Here is a 25,670-nt window from a genome sequence, read left to right on the forward strand (position 1 = left end):
CACCTGTGCGTACACAGCACAGGTGCTGGGGGAAAAAAATAAGCACTACTGCAGTTAGGCAGTAGTGTGGGGGTAGAAAAAAAAGACAGGAGTGTCAGACATCTGATACTGACAGCTGTCTCTGAGGAAGCTGGATCAGTGTCAAGGACTTTCCACATGTTTAAAAAAAAGATTAAAAAAAAAAGCCTCACTCACAGCTGGCTGAGGTAGCTGGGATCAATATCAAGGACTCTCCACATTAAATAAAGGGTGACTTGGTTACGGGATACCAGCACTTATTGAGTTGTTTCAATTAAGATTCTGAGATTGATTGGTGTTACTTGGAACAGTTTTTAAGCAATCTTTCTAGATTGTAAAAGACTACTCTCTCTTATTTCCTCTTTCTTTCACTACATTCTTTTATAATCTTCCTTTGCAAGTACATGTGAAAATAATTAAAATTGTGACAGTCTCTGCTACATGGCCACCTGCATGCTTTAATAACCTGTGTGAAAAGAATTCGATTTTTCTCAATATGCCTGTTAATCATTAGGCTGAGAACTTCAAGCCTTTGTTCTTTTAATATATAATTCAAATTTCCATTCAATTAAACTAAAGAATGGATGGACAAATTTTACAGTTGTATCAAATACAGAATGGTATATTGCTTTAAAAATTGAACACTGACTTGTACAATACTTCATGGGTGACATAATATGGTTAATGCTGATCTAATTGGATATTTCATCAATACTTGATCAGATAGTCACACTCAACTCTGCACTACATCAAGAAATAGAAAATTCTGCTTATACACTCATAATTACACATTAAAACACAAACAAGTGGCAGTACAAATACAATTATCATAATTGAATGAAACTTGAGGTAAAGATTCAGGCAGTTTACACAATGAGAGAATATAGTGATGAATACATCACTGTGCTTCTTAGACCAATATATAACATGCACATCTTTCTCAAAAATATATGCAATATGAAAATAAAATCTTTGAATATATAATGACTGCTTCAAATTATTGCCAGTTTTAAATAGTCAACAAGAAACAGTAGTAAGTGTATAATCTGTTCATGCCAATGTAACCTTTTCATTAAAACTTGGTCACAACACTATTAACTCTCCTGTGCATTGGTTGCAACAATTAAAGGTGATATTTTCATATCTAGTATATGGATGGAATCGTCCTATGCTGTCTTTTTTAGAAAGAAACAATGACGGTGAAGTATCACAAAATGGTACATCTGTCATTCCTTTGCTGCACAGTGTAGGATCCAATATGTTTAAAACCTGCAAATACAAGGAAAAGAATGAGTATTTAACATGCTAAGTCAGCTGTTGGCAGTTCTTACTGAAGCAGTAATGACTGCAAAGTAACATTTAGTTTATTCCAATAGTCAAAGCACAAGGTAAACAGACTTGCAGTCTGCAATAGTAAATAAACAAATTGTTGTAATTTATTTCCACATTAAAAAGGTCTTTGGTTAAATACTTGGTTTAATTAACACTTGGATAGTTCACTGTATCTTGCTTGATATCTGCACTAAACGTAACTGATTTATGTTTTTATTATGAATCCATTGTACTTTTTGCAAGAAAATTTTGGTTTCACGCTTGTCAACCAATTTTGAACTAGGTCTTACAGTGAGAACTGATTCTAAAGAAAGGGCACTAGACTTGAAATGTCAACTGTTTTGTCTGCAAAGATGCTGCCAGACCTGCTGAGTTTTTCCAGCAATTTCTTTTTTTTGAAAAAAAGAGAATCAGGATAAATGTGTCATGTTGAATTTGGCAAACTGTAACTAGTTTAAATAACAGGGAACAGTGCTGGGACATGGAACATTTACAATCTATATTAAGGACGGAGATGAAGGGACCAATTGTATTGTATCATTAGCATAGTTGGCTCCATAGATGGTAGAAAGCACGTGGTGAGGAGTCCAGATGAGTCTGCAACAGGATGTATAAATAGTTTGAGTTGGTAAAAAGCTAATAATGTGGGAAAATGTGAGGTTCGTCCTGGTCTTTAGCAGAAAGGACAGAGGAGCAGAATGGTATTTAAGTGGAAAGACACAAAAGGCTGCAAGACAGCAGGATCTGGGTCTCATGAATTAAAAAAAGGACAGCCTGCAGGGAAAGGAGGTAATTAGAAAGACAAACCAAAAGAGAGTCTTTATTGAAAGCGGGAAGTGGAGTATAAGAGTAGGAAAGAGTCTTGCTAATACCATACAGGGCACTGATGAGACTGCACCTGGAGTACTATTTTTGTCTCTTTATTTAAGGGAACATTGGAGACTGATTCCTAGAATGAAGTGGTTGTATTAAAAATTATGGATCTCCCAGTTAAGACCAAGATAAATAGAATACTTTTCTCTTAACAGGCTTATTCCGGTTTTGAATTATCTGTTATAAAAAGCAGTGGAAGCTGGATGATTATCGAACTCAGCTTTGAATATATTTAGAGCTTTGATTGACAAGTTGGTGAGGTGGGGTTATGAATGACACACAGGAAAGTGAAGTTAAGATTTCTGTCAGATCTTCCTAAATGGCACAATAGTTTTAATTCTAATGCTCTTATTTCTCAATCTTACAACATGTTATGTTCCCTTTGGTGTTCCTGGTGTTAAATCCAGGAAGCAGTGAAGTCAGTCTTAATCAGATAATTAAGTACTCCAAAAAAAGGTACTGAATAGATTGTATTAGATAACACAATAAAATTAGAACATTATTAATATAATGGGAGGAGACTCAAATGTGATAGTCAAACAACTGATTTTAATAATGACTTCTGAAGGGGTAAAATTTTCATGACTGTCAATTTGTCAATTTACATGACCACTACAATATCCATTTCAAAGCTTATGTTAGCACATAGGAGTAAGCAATGTTGCTCCTCTTGGCACTGTTTAACTTTTAATGTCACTACGTTTTAGGACCCTAAATGTCAATGGACATCATGACATTCGTATTAATTTGAACAGTACTGCATTACCTCCTCCCAACCCCAGTATTTCTCCCCTTTCCTCATCCTCTTGTCCAACCATGAACTGTTCTTTCCCCTCAATCCTCCTCCCTATCTCTGACCCCGGCCCCCTTCAGCCCACTCTCTCTTGTCCATCCCATCCTCCTCTAACCCCCAACCTCCTTTGGCATCCCCTGGCCTTCTTTTCCCTCCCCATCACCCACTACCCCTCCCCTTCCTGAAGGAATCATACAGTACCTTTTCAGCCATCTTTTCAGCTGGTGTTTTGCAGAATTCAACCTGTTGGTTGGTCTTTTGGGCATTACTTGTGCTCAGTTTTCCAAGAAGTTGAGAATTAATAGCCTCTGCTAACTTAAGGTTGACAGAAGCAAGTTCCACAGTGGTACCTGGTTGTGCATTGGGATAATATGTTTGTTGTCGGCCCCATTGCAGAGATACCAAGAGCTCCTTGAGGAATCTGTGAAGTATAATGAAAATGAATAATTTCATACCCAGTCCTGTGCAGGACTAAGAAAAAAGCATACAGCTAATAATACTTCCCCACCCTGTATCGAGAGAAAGACAGCGAGAGAATGTCCAGGATGGCCTCTCTCACTCTGCATCCCTTTCTGATCTCCCACTCCGGTGCCCGATATCCTCCCCCTGCCAATTCCCACGTCCCAGATTCTGATCTCCCCTACTCCACATGATTTAAAGTGGTGCACAGCATGCATGCATTGGTGTTAGCAAATGTAGTGTTTAGAAAATGTACTTTGTATCTCGAATGTTTTATGCAACGAAGTACTCTATAATTTATTTTGATAGAAACCACAAGCTATTGGCCTAGTGGTATTATCACTAGTCTATTAATCCAGAAACCCAAATAATGTTTTAGGGAATTTTGGGTTCAAATCCCACTACAGCAGATGGTGGAATTTGAATGAAATTAAAAATCTGGAATTAAGAGTCTAATGGTGATCATGAAACCGCTGTCAATTATCAGAAAAACCCGTCTGGTTCACTAAAGTCTTTTATAGAAGGGAACTCTCACCCTGCTCTCGCCTACGTGTGATTCCAGACCCACAGCAATTTGGGTGATTCTTAATTGACCTTGCGGGAATTAGGGATGGGCAATAAATACTGGCCTAGCCAGCAACACCCATATCCGGTGAATGAATTAAAAGAAAATAAATTATCAACATCCATCCTTTCCCTTCCAGTGTTCAAGTTTAAACATCTCTCTTTCTTTTGACTGCTGAATCAATAAATACCAATGCACAGTGTAGAATCTACGTAACTTTAGGATTTTTCATTGACAACCACTGTAGCATCTTTCCAAATCTAGAGGGGAGAAAACAAAACTGCTGCATTAGGCTTATGAACTATCACCCCTGAGGAGATGTGTTATCGTCACTAGCTTTGCTGCTTGGATGCAATGGTAGCCAAGAGGAGGTCATTTTAATAAAAGTGGGCCTCCTTTTCATTTCTTATTTTGGTATAACTCTTGACCCAGATTTTGCAGGAAGAACTATTGTGAGACAGTCAGTGTTCATCACTAAGGGTAAATCAGACAGCAACATCTGGGTATTGCACATGCACAATTGAAGTTCAGAAGGTAAGAAATTTATGTCAAGTTGCCCTGTTTTTCCACAAGCTTTGCTGCACTGGTACCTTGCTGACAGATAGTCATACATGAAAGGCGAGGTACTTACCCAGTAGATGCCCCCTTATACGTTAGGAAACATTAGGGTCTGTCCAGCTCTCTGCACTGACCTATCACAATTACCTCTCACCTGCATCCACCTACCATCCCCACATTTATGTCTCAGCCCCATGTCCCCTGCATATTCCTGATGAAAGGCTTTATGCTTGAAACGTTGATTCTCCTGCTCCTTGGATGCTGCCTGACCTGCTGTGCTTTTCCAACACCACACGTTTTGATTCTCATTCAAGTGTAAGTCCAAGTGTAAACAGTATGACTTAAGCTACATTGCGACAAATAGTTTAGGAGTGGTTTTAATGACAGTTTGGAGCCAATATCAGTTTAAAGGTTGACAGTGTATTGCATATTAGAATAAATTTGATCTTACTGAACCAGATGGAAACATACCCATGGGATTCAACCATATCCTGACGAAATTGCTCACGCTCACTGAGAAGATCCTGTATTGCACTTTGGGTTTCCCTGACATGACGCTGCATTGATGTTCTAACATGGGCTAGTTCCTCTGTCATCACTCTGCATGGAAGGAAGGTTAAAGTAAATGAATTTTGGCAATTACTGTTAAGAATGTATAATTTTTATGCATGACAGAAACACCTACAATTATAAAATGAGAAAGCATAAGAAAGCCTTAATAAGGGCCAAGAATCACATTTTATATTATCTATAAAATACATGTTAAAAGAATTTAAACTGCACTATACATTTTTTGGTAAAATAAAATTGAAACACTTAACCAACACCAAAATACTGGCTAAAATCTATTAAAAACTAGTAAGTGCACAATTTTAAATTAGCATTCAAAAATTGTTAAATTTCAGTGAAGTAAATTTTTTTTAAGTATATAAGTTTTTGCACCGATGATATTCTAGTGATTTAAATTTGTCTTAGCAACTAAAACCAATGTATATAAAAATCTAGGTTGTAGACATTTATCTGGTTTATTTTATATATTAGACAGAACATGCAGCACAGAATGAGCAAATCAGTCCTCGCTAATATTTTTGATTTAATAAAGCCTTCTACTATTCTTCAACTAGAGTAATGCATCAAGTTCTGGGCACCACACTTTAGGAAGGATGTGCAGATATTAGAAAGATGACAGAACAGATTCACAAGTATTGGTCCAAGGATGAGGAACTTCAATAATACAGAAAGATTACTGCAGGTTATTTTCCTTGAAAGTTGAAAGATTTGATGATGAAGTAAAGTTATTGTGGGGAAGCCAGCGGAGAAAAAAAACTGAATGAGGAGTTGAGGCCACAACCACATCAAATGATCTAAGTGGTGGCACATTCTTGAAAAGTCAATTGGCTTACTTGTGTTCCTAAATTCTATATTCCTTCGACAGAGGCTTGTGGCAGTAAAATGAATCTTTTACTGAAAAGGAAAGATTTACATGGCTACACAGAAAAGGGACGGGACTGGCACTAGGTGAATAATTGCACCAACGTTGATATAAAAAGCCAAACGGCTTCCTCTTGTAACCATTCTTTACCTAACTTTATAATTATAACCTGAGCTCTGTTCTCCCTAGTAATAGTTATTTCTTAAATGTATCTATACAATTCATCTTAGCTGCTCCTTGTGGTAGCATGTTTCATACACAGAAATTGAGTTTCTTTTGAATCCCATTTTAACTTCTTGAATTTCAGGCTGCACATCTTTGTGGCAACCAGAATCCAAATGTGGTCAAGGTTACCATATTCTTTGTCTTTCAATTCTGTCTTTTTAGAAATAAAAAGAGTGCTTGATTTAAATTTGCTATGGCCTTACTGTCTCAACTTTTAGATGGCAAGTGCATTTATAGTTCCAAATCAATTTGACTCTCCCCCCACATCAATTGGATTCTTATTTCCAAGTTGTATATGACCTAATTTCCTCACTGTAATGTTAAAATCCTGGGGGTTTTCTGTACTGAAACTCATGTGCCAAATAAAAACACAGTCCCTGAGTTTGTTAATGCCTTCTTGAAATTTATTACAATCTTCTTTACTCTAGTCTGCAACCCCATCACACTATTAGGTGAAATGTTACAAAGTCTGAATCCCATACATAAACCGTTAATGTAAATTTTGACAAATAGTGGCCAATGTCCCAATTCTCATGGTACCCCACTTAAAACAGTCTAAATAATTAATTATCAACTCTTTCTGAAATAATTAACTGGGAATTATTTATCTGGATACCCAGGATTCCTTTGGAACTATGAGAGACAGAATCTTGTGATCTTAGAAAATATATTATTTCATTTTTTAATATATGTAAACTTTGTTGCATACATTTAGAAAAAGTGATGAAACATTTAAGCAAATACAAGGGTTCAGATACAAGAATTTGCCACATACATGAAAAGGGCCTGTAGTGCAGAATGACACTAGCATTATCTGTTATCACCACTTCACATCTGTATACAATACTAACAATAACAGTCTTCCCTATTGTTATATGTGGAAATAAACACGTAGAATTAGAAAGTGTTAGTAAATTTGTAAGCAGAAAGACATTGTCTAAAATAAACAGTCTTTTCATACAAATAGCTGTAAAAATAGACAACCTGCTTGCAAGGAACTTGCTGCGCCATACATCACATTGTATAGTCATCCGCTCCAGCTGCTCAGAGAGTTGAGCTAGATTTTGATTCAAAGTCTCATTTTCCAGGATTAATTGATTTTTTTCACGTGCCAAGCGCTCAAAGTGATACTGAAGGTCATTGCCAACAGAAGCTACAAGTAACTTTTTGAGTTCACGATTTATCTGAAATAGATTTAAGAAGTGTGGTTAAATATATTTAAGTTTTTTATACACATAAAATCTACCAATTACTGTTAATTGTGCAGAGTTCAGCTGGATTCTACCCACTATTTGGGTATCATGCTTGAAGACTGTGGAAGGTTGGCAAGATGGCATAGAAAGGTGCAAATAATGTTTGCATTATCTTCCAGACACCATGCTATCAGCAAGAATGATGGCAGATGGCCCTCTCACCCAGAGCCGAGTTTAGTCAGTCTCTGCTGACATTTAACCAATAGTGGGAGTGAAACATGGTGCTCAGCCAGGTAGAAAGATTACCAGATTAACTTCAGTGACTTCCTGCATGCAGACCTGACAGACAGCCTGATGCCACTTGACCTCAACAACTCCTTACTTTTCTGACTGGTCCTTCACTCCATTACCTGGTTGAAAGCATGCAGATCCATTAAAGTGACTGTCTCCTCCAGCTGTAGCCCTAGTAATGGCCACACTCCTAATCGCAATGCTGAGTTGCTAAGCTTCTGATTGGATTCCATTAACCATCACCTCCTATTTCCATTCCTGGTGCTGAGACCGCTGCTCCCATCAATAAATCCAGTCCTTTTTTTTGTTACAGATTTCAATATAAATACCTGTTTCATAAGAGAAAAGCAGCCCTGCTGAAATGATTTGTTGATTTTTTCACTAATATTTGATGAATGCCACTTCGGTCCTCAAGTTTACTCAGTCAAAAGCACGATGTGAGAAAGTAGTGTGAAGACTTAAAATTTAAATTGAGTGCAGAAAGTTGAGGGAGTGCATAATTGTTCTTTCATTCCATCTATAGTTTCCTTTTGCTTGAGTGTGACTGATTTTAGTTGATATATTCAAGCCACTTGAGATAATGGTTTGCATCATATTGTTTTTCTGTTAAGCAATCTGCAAGTTATTCAACCCATAACGTGATGCAAATATGATATAAAAACTAAAAATACTGGGAACACTCAGCAGACAGCATCTGTGCAGTGAAACAAACGTACAATAGGTCAATGATACGGATACTATCGGAATTGCTGAGTGTTTTCAGCAACTTACTTTTATAAACATCCCATTTGTGATCACAATGTATATTTTTCCCTTCTCTACACAGCCCTAGCTCACCACACCAATTGCTTCTCTCTCATTTCGCAATTCAAATGTTTAGCTTGTTTTTTTCTGCTCACAGGTGAATACTGATGTTCAGTTTATTTCCAGCAACTTTAACTTATAGTTAACAGCCAGATGTGAACACAAGACGAGAACAGGGTTTTCAAGTTACTATAAAACAACAATAACTTTTAAGTGGTCTTACCTCAGTCTGTACCCGGATTTGGTTAGCCAACCCTTCTTTATCCTGTAGGAGTTTTCTTTCTGAACTTTGAGATTTTTCAATGGAGACTTTTAGTTCTGTCAGTTCTCTCTTGAGTTCAGTAGTGTTTTCTGGCTGACTTGACAACTCACATTTATGAGAACCTGCAGAGTCATTTAACTTTGTATTCTTTGTGGGAACTTCATGAATTAAAGCAGCTTTGGGTACTAAGATTTTTATCGCTTCTACCTCAACTGCTTGGTCAGGCTGAACCGTCCCAAGCTGAAGAACACCAGGCTTAGTCACAATTTGAGAAGAACTGGATACTACATTAGCTCGTGGAATGGGATGACATTTTTTATTTACTACTGTGGTATTCTCGATAGGCTTGGCTGGTTCTTCTGTTTCCATTCCATCGCCAGGTCCACGGACAGGTTGTACTATTTGAACTAAAATGTGAGAAAGAAAAGGCTATGAATATAAAATTAACAAATTTAGCTTTAGTGGCTCATGATATTACTCTAGTTTAGATAATATTGTGGTTTTGGTCTATGCAAGCTACAGCGGTAATAGTCTATGCAAGGTAAAACTTTATAGATTTGAAATGCTATGGATAAGAAACCATTAGGGCCTAATATCTTTTGAGTTAGTAAGAATGCTATTAAAGATTAAAATTGTTATTTGAATCACAGTACTCTATTTCCCAAATTATACTATTTGTTTTTGAGTATCACACAGGTTAACATAGAATGCTAAGAAATATTTGAAGCAAGCAGTTTGAGTCTACAATGGAAAGACACAAGTCACCCATAAAGTGAACAGTAAAAGAATTGTTACTGATGAACTGTCCCAACCATTAAGTAACAGAATTGTAACATACTTAATACAACCATGTTGAACAGATGTTGCCCAACTCACTTTTTCCTCCTGTCACAGACTTCCTACCACTGATTTTCCAAATGCTCGGAACATTCTTTCTTTCCTGCCAATTTCTTCTAGCCCTTCTCTCCCATTCCTCATCCTCCCTAAACCCTACTGCTATGTTTAAAGATAACTCTGAGCCTCAAATTAATAATGAAAGTATGTTATTCAAGAAACCATGTTTGCAGCTCAATGGCTGCATCTTATGGGATTGAATTCAGGCAAACTTCTGAGTTGACTTGATTGCTCCCTGGAGTAACCAGTTCTAAAATTGGATAAACTTCAGAAAATTCTTCATGCACTTAGGTTAATTTTTGTACTTTCTTGTTTGAAAGTGTTCACGCTTTGTGACCAAAAGAGCACAGTCATATGACAGGGACCATCTGCATCAATTGCAGCTGATGTGCCTACATTCTTTTGATCTCGGCAACTCGTGACTTGTATAAAAATAAATCTGATTTGGAAAGATTTTAAATTATTATTAAATAAAATACCTTTAGTCTCCATCCTGATGACTGATGTCAACGTCCCAACAAAGTTTTGAATTTTAGTTCAGTCACTAATTTTCATCTAGAAAAAAAATAATTAGAATTACTTTGCTGAATCTGTTGCCAGGTCAATACATACAATGGCTTATTAAATCATTCTAAGTAGTCTGAAGTGACTGCAACTGTGAGACAAATTTTAAAAAAACTGTATATTACATGATTCATAACTAGTCCTTGTTCATTTATAATTAAAGACATTAAATGATAGTTTTAGTTTCTAGCCTTTTAGAACATAGAAAAATACAGCACAGAACAGGCCCTTTGGCCCATGATGTTGTGCCGAGGCTTAATCCTAATGTGAAATATAGTAACTTAACCTACGCACCCCTCAACTCACTGCTATCCATGTGCATGTGCTCTTTTCTATCAAAATTATGCTATAGTTCTTTTATTATTTGAATAGATTAGATTATCACAATTTGTGTAAATCAGTTATATTACACTGACTTAAATCACCTCTAATTCATTGTGTACGCATAACATGTCAAATGTTTGGATTGGAGAAAAGGACGAGAAACATTTGTTACATCTTTAAAAAGAATTAGTAGGATTGGATCAAATACATAAATTTTTTAAGATTGGAAGGTGATTATAAAATTTAAAAATGTGAATGAGATCATTTGCCTATAATTAGAATAGCCTTTATTGTCACATATACTCATGTACGGAAGTACTGGAGTGCAGAGAAAAGTTTACAATATCACCCCATATGGCGCCACCCTAGACACAAAATACCCAGGTACAGATCTAAGATACAATTTACAAAAATAACAGGAAAAAGTTTCATTACTTACAATTTTTCATAATATAAATTGATATACTGAGAGCAAAAAGCAACAATTGACTGCCTTACTCAAACATTAGTTTAGCCATAATTAGAACATTGTGCCCTCATTTGAAAAATCCTAAATTAGGGAGAATGTCAAAGCAATTAGGAGGGTACAGAAATTATGACGATACCAGAGTGTTATGAGAATTATGATTAAAGATCACAATCTGAAATGCTGATTTCTCTCTTCACAGATGTTGCCAGATTTAATGGGAATTCCCAACATATTCTGCTTTTATTTCAGTTTTTCAACCATTAGATATAGAAACAGAAGCAGGCCAACTGGCCCATTAAGTCTGCTGTGCCATCCGATCATGGCTAATGCATATCTTGATCCCACTCAACTTCTGCTTTATTATGGTATCAGAATTGAGATGCTTACATTTAAGATGACATCAGAGGAATTGTGGTGATCTTAAAATATAGGTTGAAGATATAATGTTTTTCAAAATTATGAGGTATCTTGACCAAGCAATTGGGGAGAATCTTTTCAGCTGTATAATTTGGTCCTTAAGAAACATGAGTTTATCACAAACAAGTTTTTTGATTAAAAATATTGCTTAGAAATGAAATGCTTTGGTAGAAATAGCTGTAGATATAGAATCCAACAGTTTCTTTTGAGAGGAAGCAAATAAAGATGTGAGAGATGAGACTGGATAGATAGCTTTTTCAGAGAATTGGGAGAACATAAAAGAATTTTAAAAAAGCTTTAAATATAGTTCCAAAATACTCAGGACTGAAAATTGTTTTATAAAAAGCAGCACAACAAAACTAGAGTCATAGAGATGTACAGCATGGAAACAGACCCTTCGGTCCAATTCGTCCATGCCGACCAGATATCCCAACCCAATCTAGTCCCACATGCCATCATCTGGGCCATATCCCTTCAGACCCTTCCTATTCATATACCCATTCAAATGCATTTTAAATGTTGTAATTGTACCAGCCTCCACCACTTCCTCTGGCAGCTCATTCCATGCACATACCACCCTCTGCATGAAAAGGTTGCCCCTTGGGTCTCTTTTATATCTTTCCCCTCTCAACCTAAACCCATGCCCTCTAGCTCTGGACTCACCCACCCCAAGGAAAAGACTGTCTCTTTATCCTATCTATGCCCTTCATAACTTTGTAAACCTCTATAAGGTCACCCCATAGCCTCTGACGCCAGAGAAAACAGCCCCAGCCTGCTCAGCCTCTCCTGATAGCTCAAATCTTCCAACCCTGGCAACATCCTTGTAAATCTTTTCTGAAGCCTTTCAAGTTTCACAACATCTTTCCGATAGGAAGGAGACCAGAGTTGCATGCACTATTCCAACAGTGGCCTAACCAATGTCCTGTACAGCTGCAACATTACCTCCCAACTCCTGTACTCAATACGCTGACCAATAAAGGAAAGCATTCCAAATGCCTTCTTCACTATCCTATCTACGTGCAACTCCACTTTCAAGGAGCTATGAACCTACACTCCAAGGTCTCTTTGTTCAGCAACATTCCCTAACCCCTTACCATTAAATAAGTTGCTGTGGTTCTGTTCGCCGAGCTGGAAGTTTTTGTTGCAAACGTTTCGTCCCCTGTCTAGGTGACATCCTCAGTGCTTGGGAGCCTTCTGTGAAGCGCTTCTGTGGTGTTTCCTCCGGCATTTATAGTGGCCTGTCCCTGCCGCTTCCGGGTGTCAGTTTCAGCTGTCTGCTGTAGTGGCTGGTATATTGGGTCCAGGTCTATGTGTTTGTTGACGGAGTTTGTGGATGAGTGCCATGCTTCTAGGAATTCCCTGGCTGTTCTTTGTTTCGCTTGCCCTATAATGGTAGTGTTGTCCCAGTCAAATTCATGTTGCTTGTCGTCTGCGTGTGTGGCTACTAGGGATAGCTGGTCGTGTCGTTTCGTGGCTAGTTGATGTTCGTGATGACTGGGACAACACTACCATTATAGGGCAAGCGAAACAAAGAACAGCCAGGGAATTCCTAGAAGCATGGCACTCATCCACAAACTCCATCAACAAACACATAGACCTGGACCCAATATACCGGCCACTACAGCGGACAGCTGAAACTGACAACCGGAAGCGGCAGGGACAGGCCACTATAAATGCCGGAGGAAACACCACAGAAGCGCTTCACAGGAGGCTCCCAAGCACTGAGGATGTCACCTAGACAGGGGACGAAACGTTTGCAACAAAAACTTCCAGCTCGGCGAACAGAGCCACAGCAACGAGCACCCGAGCTGCAAATCTTCTCACAAACTTTGAAGTGTATAAGTCCTACTAAGATTTGCTTTCCCAAAACGCAGCACCTTGCATTTATCGGAATTAAACTCCATCTGCCAATTCCCAGCCCATTAGCTCATTTGATCAAGATCCTGTTTATATCTGAGGTAACCTTCTTCGCTGTCCACTACATCTCCAATTTTGGTGTCATCTGCAAACTTACTATCTATATCTTTTATACTCGCATCCAAATCATTTATATAAATGACAAAAAGTAGAGGATCTAGCACCAATCCTTGTGGCACTCCACTGGTCACAGGCCCCCAGTCTGAAAAACAACCCTCCACCCTCTACATTGTACATTCTGCCTTTGAGCCAGTTCTGTATCCAAATGGCTAGTTCTCCCTGTATTCCGTGAAATCTAATCTTACCAACCAGTCTCCCATGGGAACCTTGTCGAATGCCTTACATGTAGATCACATCTACCACTCTGCTCTCATCAATCCTCTTTGTTACTTCTTCAAAAAAACTCAATCAAGTTTGTGAGACATGATTTCCCTAATGATTTGACTATCCCTAATCAGTCCTTGCCTTTCCAAATACCTGTAAATCCTGTCCCTCAGGATTCCCTTCCACAACTTGTCTGCCACTGATGTAAGGCTCACAAAATCTATAGTTCCCTGGCTTGTCCTTACCACCCTTCTTAAACAGTGGCACCACCTTAGCCAATCTCTAGTCTTCTGGAATCTTACCTGTGACTATCAATGATACAAATATCTCAGCAAGAGGCCCAGCAATCACTTGCCTAACTTCCCCACAGAGTTCTAGGGTACACCTGATCAGGTCCACAGATTTATGTGTTACATTGTAAAATTTAAAAAGCAGACTAATTATTAAAGAAGAGTGTTTTCAGCAACTTGGAGATCGTGAGGACTGCAGATGCTGGAAAGTCAGAGTCAATAAAGCTGGAAAAGTACAAAAGGTCAAACAGCAGAGGAGCAGAAGAATCGATGTTTCGGGCAGGACCCTTAAAAACTCAAGTAAAGAGTATCTCTCAAACAATAAGTCCAGCTATCTACCCTAGCTTCAACTGTGTAATAGAGATATTGCGAGGACTGCTGTGGCTCAAGGAAAGGTCTGCCACCACAACTTTTTGAGGACAATTAATGTAGCTTTGCTACTCTGCCACAATTCTAAAATTAACAAAAATAAAATCAGTTAAAAGTACTGTTACATCTCTCAACTGGTATAAATTATTGCAGAAGGTTACTTGAACTATTCAATCATGCTATAGGGCTGAAACATTTAGAAGAAAATAACATTTGATCTTTATAACCACACCTGATAGTAGGAGGAAATCAACCCAGCCAAAACAACTGCAATTAAGAATTTTTATTTAAATATAAAAGACTGAAGTGTTCCACAAAATGACCAATTCACATCTGCTCTTTTAAACATACAGCAACTATATAACAAGCTTGAAGAGCAGTGTTTTACCTTTTTATTAGACTATTGCATTTTTTCAGAGAACAGCTGTTGACAATGATTCTGTGATTATCATTTATACCTATCATTTGCTTGTCCTTGATTTACCATCTCATTTTTGCTTTTTTGTTACTTAATATTTCCTGCCTTCCACCCCAAAAAAAACCTATTTCCCTCCATTTCCACCCCTCAAACATCCTCTATTTGCTTAAAACCTGCTTCATTTCTCTTTCCTAGTTCTAATGAAAAGTTAAAACATCAGAGATGAGCTTGCTTCTTTGCCACAAATGCTGTCAGAGTTAAGAATCTCTTATGTCTTAGGGGACTTGACAGGGTAGATAAGGGGTTGTTCCCTTTGTAGAAGAGTCTAGGACAAGATAGCGTAATCTTAACGAAAGGAGTTGCCCACTTAAGTTAGAGATGGGAAAGAACTTGTTTTTTCTGACGGTGAAATTATTTATCTAGAGGGTTGTTAACACTGGATCATTAAGAATATCCAAGGCTAATAAGACGGATTTCTAATTATAACGGGATTGAAGGCTGTGGGTATAAGGTAGGAAAGTGAAACTGAGGACGATTAGATCAGCCATGATCTCACTGAACGACGGAGCAGACTTCATGGGCCGAAAGACCTACTAATGTGACTACTTTTTACGGTTTTATGGAACTTGAGTGCATCTATCATTGTCCCTTTTCAATGTAAACTTCCAACATCTTATTTGCTATTGTCTGAATTTATTTTGTCAGTTGTGGACAACCCAAAAGAGCAAAAAAAACTTCAAATAAGAAAGCGGATCCACCGGGGCCGAGAGACCGACACTACAGCTAACACGGCGGCGTCAATGAAATTTCCCACCAGCTTAATTTGGATTTTACTCGAACACTGGAGCAATTGACACAACTGGATTCAAACACGAAAAACTTTTAAGAGTAGTACAAGTGCCAGACATCACTCACCCACGGTCGCCATTATCTTCCTGCGTGGCTGTTTCAGCCCACCTGACAACACCGGGACGCAACTTCCGGTGACCTTTGACCCGCTCCCCAAATAACCACTTCGATATAAAAATAGAGAAATTATTGTACTTTTGCAGTCCTGTACAATCGTAGACATGAGCAATAAAATGTGTTGCTCTGCTTTAAATTAAAAAAGCAAGAAGGTGGATTGACATCCTGTGCTCGAGGGCCGTTGCTATGGGCCGTTCAGCTCAACAGAACCAGCGCGAGAGGAGGACGTGGTGGTGTTGACTGAGGGTTTGTCAAGATGGTGAGAGCTGGCTCCTTGTGGACATCCTCAGATAGGGGATGTTTTCCTTAAATGTAGATGTAAACTATCCTCCAGGTGACCCCTCAGAAATCTGGCAGGTCCTTTGAGCGTTGCGCGTTTACCCTGGGCTCGTTTTAATTCATTTCCTATTTGCTCGTCAAAAACAAAACAAACTATGTGAATACAAAAAGGGGATTAGGAGGGAGAACAGCCATCGATTTACAGCAGCACCGTGGGAATTTACAAAAGAGTATCGACCTTATATCTCCTGTTTTGGAAATGGGATAGCTTAGGTCCTTGGGATTGTTCGTTTATTTTTGCGGTTTATTTTGCTTAACCGTGTCAGGGGAAAATCATTTGTGAACTTCACGTTAATTGACACTTTGGAAGCAGTCGACTTCGGTCGTTAAATGTGCATTTATTTTAAACACTTGGTAAACTGTAAAGATTCCACAACCCCTATTAAAATACCGTATTTTGAATTCTATAACAGCAGAGGTCATTTCTGCGTCATCTTCGCCTTTTCCCTCCTCTTTTAACTTACTGCGAAATGTGATATTTCATCAAAACTATAACATTTTTGTCTTATGGACTCTGCAAGTGTGTTCTCAACCCATTTATCCAGTCTGTTTCCCCATCCATTTAGTTTAAAATATTTTGCTGTTTGCAATTTTTGAGAAGATTTGTAGCCCAGGTTGATGAAGTATGTAAGTTAGCTCGCTGAGCTGGAAGGTTTGTTTTCAGACATTTCATCACCATGACTAGGTAACGTCATCAATGAGGGTCTCTGGTGAAGCGCTGGAGGTATGCCCCACCTCTCTATTTATTGGTCTTGGTTTCTTAAGGGGGAAGGTGATGTCATTTCTGGTTCTTTTGTTCAGGGGAAGGTAGATGGGATCTAAGTGGATGTGTTTATTGATGGAGTTCTGATTAGAATGCCATGCCTCTATGAATTCTCATGCGTGTCTTTGTTTTGCCTGTCCTAGTATGTGCGTGTTGTCCCAGTCAAAGTGGTGTCCTTCTTTGTCTGTATGTATGGAAGCTAGTGATAGTGGATTGTGTCTTTTGGTGGCTAGTTGGTGGCAGGTTTCCTGCTTGTTTGTTTCATGTAGTGTTTTTTACAGTACTTGCATGGTATTTTATGTATGACATTAGTTTTGCTGGTAGTATCTAATAGATCCTTTAGGTTCATTAATCACTGTTTAAGTGTCTAATAGGTTTGTGGGCTATCGTGATGTCAAGGGGTCTGAGTAGTCTGGAAGTCATTTCTGATATGTCTTTGATGTAATAAAATGTGGCCATTGTTTTTAGTTGCATTGTGTTTGCTTGTTTGGGGTTGTTTCTGAGAAAATTGGCAGATTGAGTTTATTAGGGACCTGTTTTTCTTGAAACTGTTGTATAGATATTTTTCTTCTGCTGTTTGTAGTCCTTAGTTGCTGCAGTGTGATGCAGTTTATTGAAATACACTCTGTGGGTGTTGGATGATTACTTCTGAAGTTAAATCTTTGTTGCTTTTCTTTAGATGTTGTTTTGAAGTTCTCCGTTAACTGTACGTTCAACTGTCACGTTTTGGAATGGGAGACTGTTGTCATTCTACTCCTCCTCTTTTGTGCATTTTATGCCTGTCAGGGTATTGTTGATGGCATTGTACGTTTCCTCTAATTTGTTCCGTTAAGTGATGACAAAGGTGTCATCCACGTAGCAGACTCAAAGTTTGGGTTGGATAGAAGGGAGGACAGCTTGTTCAAGTCTCTGCATTACTGCTTCTGCTATGAGACCTGATATTGGTGATCCCATGGGTGTTCCTTTTGACTTGTTTGTAGGTTTTGTTATTGAATGTGAAGTGGGTGTTGAGGCACAGATCCACTAGCTTGAGGATATTGTCTTTGCTGATAAGGTTAGTGCTGTCTGGTGTTTGTGGTCCTGGTTTTCCTAGCAGTGATGCCAGTGTTTCTTTGGCCAGGTTGATGTCAATCGATGTGAAAAGGGCTGTAACGTCAAAGGAAACTATTATTTCACACTCTTCTATCTTTTCACATTAATTAACATCGATCAGGCCAAAGAAACACTGGCATCACTACTAGGAAATCCAGGACCACAAATACCAGACAGCACTAACTTCATCAGCAAAGTCAACATCCTCAAGCCAGTGGACCTGTGCCTTACTACTCACATTCAATCACACAACCTACAAGCAAGACAACGGAACACCCATGGGAGCACAACTATCAGGTTTTATAGTGGAAGCAGTAATGCAGAGACTTGAACAAGCTTCCCTCCCATCTATCCAACCCAAACTTTGGGTCCACTACTTGGATGACACCTTTGTTATTACAAAATGGAACAAATTGGAGGAAACATGCAACATAATCAACAATATCCTGACAGGCATAAAATTCACAAAAGGAGGAGAATGACAACAGACTTCCATTCCTAGCCGTAACAGTTGAACATACTGTTAACAGAGAGCTTTAAACCAGTGTCTACAGAAAAACAACAAACACAGACCAAGTACTTAACTTCAGAAGCAATCATCCCAACACTCTCAAACAGAGCTGCATCAAGGCATTATTTCAATGAGCAACATCACATTGCAACATCCAAGAACTACAAACAGCAGAAGAAAAATATCTATACAACGTTTTCAAGAAAAAAGGGTACCCAATGAGCACAATCCGCCAATTCCGCAGAAACAAACCCAAACAAGTAGACACAACGCAACCAAAACCCACAGCCTCATTACTTACATCAAAGACATATCAGAAATGACTTCCAGACTACTCAGACTCCTTGGCATCATGTTAGCCCACAAACCTACCAACACACTTAAACAGCGACTAATAAACCTAAAGGATCCATTCAGTGCTACCAGCAAAGTGAATGTCATTTACAAAATACTATGCAAGAACTGTAAAAAAACACTACTTAGCACAAACAAGCAGAAAACCTGCCACCAGGATACATGAACACCAGCTAGCCACCAAAAGACCCAGCCCACTATTACTAGTTTCCATACATACAGACAAAGAAGGACACCACTTTGACTGGGACAACTCACACATCCTAGGACAGGTGAAACAAAGACACACACGAAAATTCTTAGAGACATTGATTCTAACCAGAACTCCATCAATAAACACATCCACTTAGATCCCATCTACCTTCCCTTGAAAAAAACAACTGGAAATGACATCACCCACCTTAAGAAACTAAGACCGACAATAGAGAGGCGGGACATAACACCAGTGCTTCACCGGAGACTCTCACTAATGATGTCACCTAGTCATGGTGATGAAATGTCTGAAAACAAACCTTCCAGCTCAGTGAACTGACTTGCACAAAGTTTGCTGTTATTCAGAAGAGGTCTTTCCAGCAATTCAGATTTTTTCCAATAATTTTGTTCAAATTTCAAATCTTCTTACTTTCCATTCCACGCTAATCTTCCTTTCTGTAATAGCCCAGTTAATGTGAGAAATGCCATGTGAGCTGTGCTAGCTAAGATATAACTGTGCATGTAGATTTCAGTTGTTTATCTCTTACTTTGGATGTTTGCTATTATTTAGAGTTAACTTTGAAATCAAATATATTTGGGGATTGGCATTATCTTATCTGGATTTCCTATCAATATGACACTTTGCTTGCTTAGCAAGACTTTACAGCCTCTATATGTCTCAATACTGAATTTGAGAACTTCAGAACCTGACCACAGCGTGTCCTCCATTTTTTTCTTCCACTATCCCACTCCCCCAGTCTTTCTTGTTGCCTTTGCTCTTAATAGAAAACCCATTTGCTCCTTTTCATACATTTTTCTCTTTCACGACCATTTAACAACTGTTTGACTCTTGCACTGAGCCTCGATCCCATCTGTTCTCTTTGTCTCTCTGCCTCTGTCAAAAGTATTTTAAAAAAAGACATTTGCTAACCCCTCTCAATTCTGAAGAAGAGCCATATTTGACTCAATGATAATTCTGTTGTTCTCTGTCCATAGATACTGCCAGACCTGCTGGTTCACCAGCAGTGTTTGTTATAGTACACTAGATTTTGTCTCACCACTTCCTTGTATAATTGAAACATAACCTCTCTACTTTTGTATTCAATTCCCTTTTGCAGTAAATTGTAACATTCTGTTAGCTTGCCTAGTTATTTGTTGTACCAACATATTAGTATTTTGTGACTCACGCACCATGATATCCACATCCTTCTGCAACTCTGAACTCTGTACTTTCTCACCATTTTAGGTTTTATTAGTTCTTCCTGCTAAGATGGACAATTTTACATTTTCCTACATTATACTCCATTTGTCAGATCTTTGTCCATTCACTTAATTTATCTTTTTGTACCCTCCTTATGTCCTTTTGCAAGTTATTTATCTACTTGTCACGCATAAAGCCGCATAGTATATTGTTGCATCCTCACAGGAGTGACAGAAAAGTTGATTACTTGTCACAACAGTCTGCAACAGATGTGGGAGAATAATGTCCCTGGTTATGGGAGGTAGAGCAGATGTTTTGCATGATTTCATTGTCAGCTTAAAGTTGGGCTCCCCCAAGCTCCTTGACACAGATAGAAGGCTGTTTGGCATGCCAATTAATGCTGCCACTATCTTGGTGTGTATGCCCATTCAACAGCCTTCTGAGTGCTGTCCCATTTGAAGTTTTCATCTGACTCTGATGCAGCAATACTCTCTACAATCTTGCCTCTGAGTTGAACCCATCCTTTATCTCTGGTTGACTTGCAGCCCACACCAGTGACTCACTATGTGCTAATCCTGACTCTATATTAACTTCTAGGGTAAATTCAGTGAGTGTCAGATGAAGCAATATGGTTTTTCATCACTTTGTGCTGTTGCTCTTTTGCTTACTCTTTGAACTGCTGTGGCACCAGTCTTTGTTTGCCTGAAACAAAAAAAACAGAAAAGGAAGGTACTTGTGAAAGAGTGGATAAGTGGGTGAACTGAGGGGTGCATGTTTACATCATCAGCATCTTATTCCAGCCTGCCAGATATCAGAAAGAGTTGAGAAGAGGTGTAAAAGGCAGAAAGATGTTGTCATACTCGATGTTTTCGAGGACTTGCCATGACCCCCCAGTGACTTCTAAATCCACAACCCTACCATCTAGAAGAATATATGCAACAGAGGCATGAGAGCACCACTGCCTGCAAGTTTCCTTCCAAGTCACACACCATTTTGTAACTATATCGCTGTTCCTTTTTTTTTGACGCTGGGTAAAAATCTTGGACTCCCTAATAGCATTGTGGGTGTACCTAACCATCATGGACTAAGAAGGTGATTCATCATCACCTTCTGTCGGACATTTCGGGATGGACCACAAATGCTGGCCTAGCCAGTGACACTCCCCTTCTGTGAAAAAATAAAACAATTAGATGTAGTACTGACTGGATTTAGTGGACAGTTACTGGAAAATGGAATAGGCTTTGGTTGGGAGAAAGTAACATTTCGTGCAAAGAGAAGGCTGAGTAGATTTAAGGCTGATAGTTGTGGGTGGATGCTTTGAAACAGGGGATAAATGATATGAAGGGACCAATACCTGAGAAGAGTGAACTAGTTGTAATGTCAAAAAGAATAAGGTATAATAGGGAGAGTTGAATAATCAACTCTTTTTTTTGTAAAAAGAGCAAGCATTAGGTCATAGATGAGTTGAGCTTGAAGGCAGGAGACAAACTAAGTTAAAATATGAGAGAATAAAGTCTGGAATACAGTAGTAAAAGTGCTACAATTTTACATAGTTATTGGGAAAGGAGAACTGTTCCAAAGGCAACTGAGCCATTCATCTTTGTTTTGATGACAGTGGAGTTTTGGATTAAGAGGGTAGATGATGATGGGAAAGGAATTAAGGCTGTTGCTAGCAGTCAAGAAAAGTCTAAGGATATTTTTTACTGCTTTTCATGTAGATTAGTAGTTATTTTTTAAAGAGGACTGTGGCAAGTAACATTTGTGCCACACATGACAGGCATTGACCACCTCCAATAAGAGACAATAAGAGACAATTGAATCCCCTACTATCAACATCATTGACCAGACACTCAACTGGACTCACCATATAAATGCAGTGGCTACAAGAGCAGATCAGAGGTTAGGAATAATGTGGTGAGTAACTCACCTCCTAACTCCCTAAGGCCTGCCTGCCATCTACAAGGTACGGGTTAGCACTGTGATGGACTAATTCCCACTTGCTGGGATGAGTGCTGCTCCAACAATGCTAAAGCAGCTTGACACCAGCCAGGAGAAAGCAGCTCACTTGATTGGCACTAGATCTACAAGCATCCATTCAAGCATGAGACCCCCTCTTGCATACAGGTCCAGTGCTGGTTGGAGGATGCAGAGGATCAACTGCGGTGCTGTCTGGAATCAGCTGATTGGGCCATGTTCAAACAGTCCGCAGGTACTTTGGACGAGTATGCCACCACATAGAGACTTGATCAGCAAGTGTGTGTGGAGGACTGTATACCAAGGAAGTCAATCCAGGTGTTCCCCAACAGGAAACCCTGGATGAATCAGGACATACAGAACCTGCTAAAAACCACGCATGAGGCCTTCAGATCTGGAGACCCACTCAAGTATAATGAATCCAAGTATGACCTTCGCAGAGCCATTAAGACATCAAGGACCAATACCAATCCAAACTAGAGACCCAGACAGACACCCAGCGACTATGGCAAGGACTGAATGATATCACAGGTTCTAAAATTTATTTGGTTCTGTTCCTGCTATTTCTGGTTGTCGCTTCTGGTTATTCGTTGTAGTGGCCATATATTGAATCTAGGTCTTTATGTTTGTTGATGGAGTCCGTGGATGAGTGCTATGCTTCTAGAAATTTTCTGGCTGTCCTCTGTTTGTCTTGTCCAATGATCGTTATGTTGTCTCAGTCGCATTTGTGGTCTTTGACATATGTGTGTATGGCTACTAGAGACAGCTGGTCGTGGCGTTTAGTGGCGAGTTGGTGTTTGTGGGTGCAGATTGCTAGTTGTCTGCCAGTTTGTCCTATATTGTATTTCTTGCAGTCTTTGCATGGAATGTTGTAAACTACATTTGTCTTGTACATGATTGATATAGGGTCTTTTATCAGGGTGAGTCTTTGAGTGTGGCTGTCAGATTATGTCATGAATCCCAGTGGTCGGAGAGGTCTGGCTGTCAGTTCAGGTACTTTTTTTAATGTAAGGTAGCATTGCTAGTGAGTTAGGTCGTGGCATGTCCTCGTTGCGTTGTTTGTCTGTTAGGCATCTATGGATGAAGTTGCGGGAATAACTTGGTGAATACTCTGTAGAGGTGTTGTTCTTCCTTCCTTAGGTCAGGAGTGCTGCAGTGTGTTGTAGTTCTTTTGATCAGGATCCTAATGCAGTTTCTCATGTGTGTTCAGGTTGCTGTAGGACCTGATTGGTGTATGTGTGTGGCTTTCCTGTACACATTTTGTGGTGCATTCACCGTTCTGTGTTCTTTCTATTATCACATCCAGGAATGGAAGCTGATTGTTGGTTTCCTCCTCTCTCGTAAATCTGATTCCTGTGAACATAGTGTTGATCGTCAGGTGTGTGTTCTCGATTTTTGTTCTCTTAATGATAACAAAAGTGTCGTCCACATATCTGATCCAGAGTTTGGATTGGATTTGTGGGAGAAATGTTTGTTCTAGTCTTTGCATCACCCCTTCTGCTCTGAACCCCGAGATGGGTGAGCCCATAGATGTTCTATTGATCTGTTCACATATTTGATTGTGAATGTGAAGTGTGTCATCAAGCATAGGTCTAGTAGGTTGAGTATGCAATTCTTGTTGATAGGTTTCCTGTTGTGTTGTCTGTTTTGCTTGCCCAGGAGGTTGGCTATTGTCTCTCTGGCTAGAGTTTTGTCAATTGAAGTGAACAGTGCCGTCACATCAAATGAGACCATTGCTTCGTTCTTGACTGTGTTTATGTTCTTGATGTTGTCTAGGAATTCCTGAGATGGTTATATAGAGTATTTAGATCCGCTGATAAGATATTTTAGTTTTTGTTGAAGTTCTTGTGCCAGTTTATGCATTGGAGTTCCAGGGAGTGCCACTATGGTTCTAAGTGGTATGTCTAGTTTGTGTACTTTGGGTAGTCTGTAAAATCTAGGAGTGTTGCTTTCTGGTTTCATCATTTGTAGGTCAATCCTGGTTATTAGTTCGCTTTTTTTTGTAGGTTCTGTGGTGTATTGTTTAACATATTGGTTAGCTGTGATGTGGGGTCACACTCCCTCTGTAGGTGGATGTTGATATGTGCAAATAGTTTCACTGCTTTCTGAATATATTCGGTCTTGTTCATGATAACAGTTATTCTGCCCTTGTCTCCTGGTACTATGATTATGTTCTTCTCATATTTGAGTGTTTTAGGGCTTCTCTCCCTTTGGTATTAAGGTTGTTCATTTGTATTTTCTTTATTAGTAAACGTACACTTTTTTTTAAATTTCAAAAATATACTTTATTCATAAAATATTTTGATGATCTGTACAATTGGTCATGCCATACATACGTAACCATTCCATTTCTTGGCATACAGCGACAGAATAATCATTCATAATACAGGTCTATACGATTACTATCCACATTTTTAGCAGGGGTCTCAGCGGAGCCCCCTTACTGCGTCGGACCTCTGTGCTTAGGCAGGCAGACATTACACGGTGGTCTTTCCCCACCACGCCTTGGCGGCAGCTGTCCCAAGCTTCAACGCATCCCTCAACACGTAGTCCTGGACCTTGGAATGTGCCAGTCTGCAACACTCAGTTGGGGTCAACTCCTTCAGCTGGAAGATCAACAGGTTTCGGACCACCCAGAGAGCGTCCTTCACTGAGTTGATGATCCTCCAGGCAAAGTTGATGTTCGTCTTGGTGTGTGTCCCGGGGAACAGACCGTAGAGCACAGAGTCCCGCGTCACAGCGCTGCTCAGGACGAACCTCAACAAACACCACTGCATTCCTCTCCAGACTTCTTCTGCATAGGCACATTCCAGAAGGAGGTGTGTGACAGTGTCATCCCCCCGCAGCCGCTTCGAGGGCAGCATGCATAAAGGATCTCACAGGCAGAGCCCTTTTCTCACCACCAGCCAAGCCATGTCTTGGTGCTTGTTGGAAAGTTCTGGTGATGAGGCATTCTCACAAATGACTTTGACAGTCTGCTCAGGGAACCGCTCGATCGGATCCGCCCTCTCCTTTTCCTGAAGGGTCTCAAGGATACTACATGCTGACTACTTCGTGATGGACTTGTGGTCAAAGGTGTTTTTGTACACAAACATCTCCACGAAGGACAGATGATACGGAACAACTACTCGGAGCGTTCCGCGGCAGGGAGGCCAGGCCCATCCTTCGCAACACTGGGGACAGGTAGAACCTCAGTACATAGTGACACTTGGTGTTTGCGTACCGGGGATCCACACACAGCTTCATGCAGCCACACACAAAGGTGGCCAACAGGTTGAGGGTGGCATTGGGTGTATTGTTTCCCCCGTTGCCCAGATCTTTATTAGTAGAGGTATAATGGTTTGTCTGACTGCTTATTGTGCCTCTTCAGTTAGTCTGTTAGTTCTGAACATACATTCTAGTGCAGCTTGGATGTCTTTTATTTTTGCGTCCCTGTGATTGTAGTTGAGTCACTTGGCTAGTACGACTTTTTCAATGTCTGAAAGCT

The 25,670-nt window shown here is 39.4% G+C and overlaps 2 protein-coding genes across 8 annotated transcripts in view; one reads left to right on the forward strand and one right to left on the reverse strand.

The window, feature by feature from the left end:
* Positions 1 to 541: 541 nt before the first annotated feature.
* Positions 542 to 15,747, reverse strand: blzf1 (basic leucine zipper nuclear factor 1). The gene is made up of 7 exons (XM_043700898.2): positions 15,707 to 15,747; positions 10,179 to 10,254; positions 8,767 to 9,212; positions 7,240 to 7,439; positions 5,070 to 5,198; positions 3,218 to 3,437; positions 542 to 1,287 (listed from the first exon to the last, which is right to left on the reverse strand). Exons 2-7 carry the CDS (start codon positions 10,189 to 10,191, stop codon positions 1,102 to 1,104), a joined length of 1,194 nt encoding a protein of 397 aa, XP_043556833.2. The 5' UTR covers positions 10,192 to 10,254; positions 15,707 to 15,747; the 3' UTR covers positions 542 to 1,101.
* Positions 15,748 to 15,773: 26 nt separating this feature from the next.
* The window catches only part of nme7 (NME/NM23 family member 7), a 140,129-nt gene continuing 130,232 nt past the window's right edge, over positions 15,774 to 25,670 (forward strand). For 2 of the 7 annotated variants that reach the window (XM_043700893.2, XM_043700896.2), the window contains exon 1: positions 15,775 to 16,016. In XM_043700893.2, the coding sequence (XP_043556828.2) occupies positions 16,014 to 16,016 (3 nt within the window). In that variant the 5' untranslated portion in view covers positions 15,775 to 16,013. Of the gene's footprint in view, positions 16,017 to 25,670 lie in introns of all 7 variants that reach the window. The other 5 variants (XM_043700891.2, XM_043700897.2, XM_043700894.2 and 2 more) reach the window with 4 other exon arrangements.

Source organism: Chiloscyllium plagiosum, unplaced genomic scaffold, assembly GCF_037043375.1.
Source record: "Chiloscyllium plagiosum isolate Xiang-an unplaced genomic scaffold, Cpla_swu_hap1 HiC_scaffold_12, whole genome shotgun sequence".
NCBI classification, from domain to species: Eukaryota; Metazoa; Chordata; class Chondrichthyes; order Orectolobiformes; family Hemiscylliidae; genus Chiloscyllium; species Chiloscyllium plagiosum.

Excerpts from the sequence above, each read along its gene's own strand:
- blzf1 (XM_043700898.2), bottom strand. Across the intron at positions 7,440-8,766 it reads AAATCCGGGTACAGACTGAG|ATAAATCGTGAACTCAAAAA; the intron begins GTAAGACCACTT and ends AATCTATTTCAG. Across the intron at positions 5,199-7,239 it reads AGCAAGTTCCTTGCAAGCAG|AGTGATGACAGAGGAACTAG; the intron begins GTTGTCTATTTT and ends CCTTCCATGCAG.